The sequence below is a fragment of the Apteryx rowi genome, unplaced genomic scaffold (genome assembly GCF_003343035.1).
Source record: "Apteryx rowi isolate R43461 unplaced genomic scaffold, aptRow1 scaffold_692, whole genome shotgun sequence".
Taxonomy (NCBI): domain Eukaryota; kingdom Metazoa; phylum Chordata; class Aves; order Apterygiformes; family Apterygidae; genus Apteryx; species Apteryx rowi.
The window spans coordinates 366,340-372,339 of record NW_020450974.1 but is presented as its reverse complement, the minus strand read 5'-3'; the positions used below and the strand labels follow the sequence as shown (position 1 = coordinate 372,339).

The following is a 6,000-nucleotide window of genomic DNA, read 5'->3' as shown; positions in this document are numbered from 1 at the left end:
CTATATTTAACCACTTTAAGATGCTTCTTGGTTGAAACATGCCATATGTTCCTGTATTAGTAAGATTCAAGCCTCTCTCGCAAAGTAAACACCAAAGAATATTCCACATGCTTGACAGTGTGTAACAGCAGTCTGAAATCATGGTTCCTTCATGTTGGAGGCTGTTGAAAGACGAACAGGTTTTCAACTGTGCTGGTGTTTCCCTTCTGTGTTTTTTCTCAGGATCCCTATGGTGTGGCAGTAGGGGGAACAGTAGGGCATTGCCTGTGCACTGGTTTAGCAGTCATTGGAGGGAGAATGATAGCACAAAAAATTTCTGTTAGGACTGGTAAGTGAAAATTCCTTCCTGCCAAAAAATGTATTAATGCTAGTAATGCCTGTGATGTAAATGACTGCATGCTTGGGAACAGCTAAATATGGTGACTGCAATACTAGAAGTATATGAAGGAGCTTAAAAGTTGGAGTGTTTCTTGAAGCTTTTGTAAAATCTTTTGGGTTTTTCAGTTTATGGTTTTCTGCCCCCCCAGTCAGTAACTGGGGGTTACTTTGTGCTTTTCATAGGGCTGCTTACATCTCCCGAAAGGCAGGGTGCCGCACAGCTGCTCAATGTCAGTGTGCATTGCTGCTTTGTGTTGCTGTTGCTGAGAAAAGACCAGGAGTTCAGCCATAATTAAACCTGACAGTTTACTTGATTTACTGCAATTTAAGGAATCAGATACTACTAATAAGCCCAGCGTGGTTCTCTGGCCGTAGGAATAGCCTTATTGGGTCATACCAAAGATCCATCTAGCCCTTAGGTATTTAGAAAAGCATATACGAATGGGGCAAATACAGTGATACTTTCCCAGAGTACTGTCCCACCTTTTGGCAGCTTGTGGCCCCGCAAACAGTTGACACTTCTGATATTGTATTTTTCAATACTTCAGTTAGTTACTTTAAATTGTGCAACAAATGCTAACCAGTATGTCTCTCTAACTGATGAGTTGCTCCAGCATGAGAATATTATAAGCATATTTACTGCCATATAGCGAAATATTCAATGGCAAGAATTAGTCCCATTTTTACACTAGCTAAATTAATAAAAGTAAAACTAAGCTTCCTTCTAAGAACCAAAGTATATTCTTGTAAGTATAGTTAGACAATTGGGATTACATGGAAATCCTTACACTGTTTGAGCTAGAAATAACATCCAGTGTTTGCAATGTAAAATTAAAAGTAAAATTGTTTGGGAATCAGACATGATTAAAATGGAACTGTGTGATGTGTAATGAAAGATATTTAACTTGCTCAGTATCTAATTTTTTGTTGGTTTGTGTTTTTCTTTTCCAGTGACAATCATAGGAGGCATTGTCTTCTTAGCATTCGCATTTTCTGCACTATTTATAAGTCCAGACTCTGGTTTTTAAATTTTTGGTTTTCATCATTGCAAAAGAACAAGGATTGGAAGCGCTAAGCAGCTATCCTTGTGCGTTCTTGTATATAATGTACAGGATTATAGTTAAACAAGCACTGAAGATGAGACACTGTACTTTTTATAGCAAATGATTTGCGGGATTGACATGTTTATGGACAGCTTCTGCAGTGGAGATTTGCTCATCGTCCAGTTTGTGTGTTCTGTGGTGCCTGCTCCCTTGGTGGGATCTGAGCGGTTTTCTTATTTGCTGAACCTGGCTCAGTTTGAGTTTTGAGGATCTACATTTGTAAATATTCAAGCTTCCTGTTTCCTTCCTCTGTTACACGCAGCTACCCTTCCTGTTTCCTTAAGAGCTTATTCTCATGGCTGAATAAGCAGCCTTCTCTGAAGAGACCGTAAGTGTTTTGTTCCATGTTGCTCAACAGAAAGTGTTAAGTAGAAAACTGCTGACTCCCACCTCCAAGTTCTTCAGTACCAGGATGCATCCAAGGCTGGATAATCTAAGCAACAAGAAACCTGGGAGCGGTTCCTATACCATTGAGTGGCTAAGCCACCAACGGGGAATTTTTTATAAATTTAATCTAGAGAGCAAACTTCTTAATCAGGGATTTTTATCAGGAAATTGATGTGTGGTGATTACCAACCGTGTTCAATATGCAGTCTGTCTGGAGCTAATATTATTTGACTCTTTTTTTTTTTTTCCTTTTTTAAATTTGAAAACAGTGAACTATATAGAAAGTAATAAAGTGGTCCATTCCCAAGATTTGAACAATAATGGAATTAGATTTAAATGTGTTCATATTTTTATTTTTAGAAATAGAAATGTTATCTGGAGGAGTATTAATAAAGCATAGTGTCTCCATTTGAGTTATTTTCAGTATTGTTTTTGATGATTCTCATAATTATTGTCATACAGGTTAAATAATGATTTTCTACTTAAGGTGAGGAGAGTTTGCTAAACTTATTTCAGGTGTTGTTATAAACACCACTTAAAGGCTTTGTGAACTGATAAAATGTTGACAACTTAGGGTTACTGCAATACATGCTTTTCTCTGCTGTTCAGTGAAGACTTGGGTTCTGAGTTAATAGCTTGAACAACCCACTAAGATATCAATAGCAGGCTTGTGAAGTAGAAGATATGGTTGTTAATATTATGTATTTGCCTTATTGATGCTAATGTAAGGGTTACAAATTTGACTGTTCAATTTATAGCTCAAGAACAGAGCATTCCCTAGTCCTTCTCTTAAATTTCTCTGTTAAGAAAAACCCCATAACTCCACATTTCTCTAAGACAGCAGCAGCTCAATACCTTTCAGATGCAGTAGTGTGAAATAGTTTCAGGCTCCTGGTCTAAACATTCATGTCTTGACCTGAAGGAAAGGAGCTGCTTGGCACTACTGCAGTAAAGTCCTGGATGATGCAATGTGTGTGTTTTTTTTTTTGTTTTGTTTTTTGTTTTTTTTTTACACCCAACATTGTGCTGGTAACTGCGGCCTGTTCTTTTCCACAGCGTAGAAACACAGTTACTCGAGTTGCCTAAACCCTGGCTTGGAGGGGATTTGTAGCAGAGGTCATGTTAAAACAGGGAAGGAACAGAGAGCCCAAGGCAGGGACAGACCTTAACTTCTAAGTGCTCGCTGGACAGCTGCTGTGGTGTATTAACCAAAAGTGGTGCTGTGGTATGTTCAGAAGGACATGTCCTGCGTAAAGTAACTACAGTGCTGCAGGCTGCTGTTCATTCCCCTAAAATTCCTTGCTCAAAGAAATGCCAAACCACCTGGCCAAATTCCAGTGTAGAAATTTTCTAAACTTTATATGCACTACTTAAAGAAATCCAGTTTTCTGTTGATCATAATTGTTTTAATATAAAAAATGAAACTATATAATGTGTTGTATGCAGAGGTAAATGTGAAGTTGCAGAACAAATCTACACTGCTACTATTACAAACTTAAAAATGATGTCAAATACTACTTTTGAACAGTCACAGCAATGTATTTGATTGATTGTTGTTTAATTACAGTCAGGGAGATAGGAATTTAGTTTGAATGGTGGTCTTAAATCAGTGGTTGTAGTTAAAACTTGTTTCCTTGGACACCTATGCATCACTGAAAATGATCTCATTTATCTATTATAAAATTAGCTATATCTAGGCCCTGAAATTTTAGCGAAAGGTTTAACAGGCACTTTAGTAGTTGCTACAAATCCTAGTGGTTTCATTCTGTTGGAATTTTTCAGAATATAAAGGGTCTGGTCTAGTCTAGTCTGGTCATGATGTAATTGAAGCCTTTTGATGACCAAGGATGCTACTGATGTGTTTTTTAGCAGTGCTGTTTGCCCTCCTTTCACACAGCCTTGAAGTGCTTGTCAGGCACCAGCCATCTCTCTTGAGCGGTGGCCAGTTCAGCTGTTGCAGATTTTAGCAGCTTTCCTCATTTCCTCCTCCATGCTGCTGCTGCATTGCCACCAAAGCGGCCTGCGGCACTGGGCTGTCCTGAACTAGCTGTAGACAGATCACATGAGAAAAGGTGGCTTAGCCTTCAGGGGGACTCTGCATCAGAAACTCCTAAATTGTAATAAGGCCTTTTCTTTAATGAAAAGATAGATAGGGAAAATGGTGGGTCTTACTTGAAGCGGTATGTTCCTGGTAACTGGGTTCCTGGTCACTGTGTACTGAAAATGGATCAGCTTACTCAGAGGAAATACAGCTGCAAGTCTAGTTACAGCCAGGGCTAGCAGTATTTGATCTGCTCTCAAGTGTGCGGGAGGTGCTGTTTGCAGGGCTGAGAATTGCAAAAAATCTGTTTGTTAGGTTAAATACAACATCAGGTTCAAGGCTGCAGGGCAGGCCTGATGCTGTACTGGTGGGCCAGCATGTCACACATGGTCTTATAAATGGCCTCAGGCATTAAGTGTAGCCACTGCCTATATGATAGCCCTTCTGGGGGAAGGAGTGAGTGGTTTTATTAGCCGGCTAAGGCCCTACAGCTTTTCAGGAACAACATACAGAAAAAGTTTAAATAATAATGTTCTTTCCCTTTTAAATGTTTTTTTTTTGCTTGCGTATTAGAATATGAAACAAACACTTAAGGTAACTAGCTGAAGTTTTAATTATCACACAATGCAATTTCCTGTTCCTTTATAGCTACAGAATGTTAAAAATATAGCAAGTGAATGTTTAAGTGTGGAAGGGGAGGCTTGGTAAATCTCTTCACCTGCAACATGGAAAATGTGCCACTGTCTATCACAAGTTTCCCATGTCTTGCAAGTAAGTGTCATTACAAAAGGCATTTTCAGCCCTGTGCGTTTCAAAGGAGCTTCTAAAGCAGAAACTTGCACTTAAGACTGCACGTGCACACAAATCAAGACAAAGTGCACACCTCTGAGAACTCATTGCCATCCAGACTTGAGCAACAGAAACAAACTTGGCTGTACTGATGACAATGCTCAGTTCTACTGGGATGAAAAACGATCATGTCAGCTAAGATGCTTAAAGTGAGGGAAAACCTGTGCTTGCTGTTATTTTTAGAGGTGCATAATTTACAGTTGTTAGGTAAAGCCTGTCTCATTACATTTCACATGGCAAAGTGCAATAAGCAAGGACTAAGATAAATCTATATCCTGCCAGTGCAAAGTTTTCAAAAGCAACTTAGTGAATCAAAGTACAAGTACAGTTCATAGCATTGAAAAGCAAGCCTGTTCTTAAAGCAACATTAACAGGTAGGTAGGTATGTATGTATGTATGTATGTATGTCCTGGGCTGCTGCTAGGATTTGCTCTTAGCAATATATAATAGCTGTTAGCTACCAATTTGGGAAACCCAGAAGTTAAGGAGTGACTGTATTCACCAAGTTCTGTAAACAGCACACTGCTGCTGTACAGCCTCCCCCTCGCATCGCTCACACCACTGCTCAGGGCAGGCAGCAGGCAGCTGCAGTCTGGTGCTTTTGTTCACAGCAGCAGTGTTGCAACATGCTTCTAGAAAGGCTGGTTGGTTGAGTCTGTTAGTCCCAGAGTTTGTATATTAAAAATCTCAGGCCTGAATGAGAGGATCATGCAGCTTCACTGCAATCAGCTTCATCCTAATATAACCAGTTATCCTTAATTATGCCCATGTCCCTGAAAATTATGTAATGGCATTTGCTTTTCCATAATGACTTGGTATCATTACCTGGTCTTTATTGTGGTAGTAAACTATTGGAAGCTAAAACTCAGCAAGTTATGGCTACAGACTTTTGCTAACATAGATACAGGTTAAATTTAACCCATAACATTTTCATAATGGTTGCACCTGTCTGTATGTAGTATGTACTACAGATATGTAATCTGGATGATTTAAATCTACTTCCTAAGGGAAAATGTAAGTGCTAAACAGGTGTAGCAGTAATAAAGACTGTGCTACAGAGAATGCTATTAAAACTATAAATTCTTTTATCCTTATTATATGCTACCTTCTAATAGCTGACATCTTCTGGAATTTGTATTCCTAATGTTTGAGACCCAGAAGTCTCAAACATTGTTGAGCTAACCGACCTTTGGCTTTCTAATCTTTACAAGTACTTCACTGTTGTATTCTCCTATAAGTGTA

The 6,000-nt window shown here is 39.0% G+C and overlaps 1 protein-coding gene across 2 annotated transcripts in view; it reads left to right on the top strand.

Annotated features, from left to right (window-relative positions):
* TMEM165 (transmembrane protein 165) overlaps positions 1–2,281 on the top strand; it is an 11,923-nt gene extending 9,642 nt beyond the window's left edge. For both annotated transcript variants that reach the window (XM_026086426.1, XM_026086425.1), the window contains exons 5-6: positions 223–328; positions 1,330–2,281. In XM_026086426.1, coding sequence (XP_025942211.1) covers positions 223–328; positions 1,330–1,406 — 183 coding nt within the window. In that variant the 3' untranslated portion in view covers positions 1,407–2,281. The remainder of the gene's footprint in view (positions 1–222; positions 329–1,329) is intronic.
* The last annotated feature ends 3,719 nt before the right edge of the window (positions 2,282–6,000 follow it).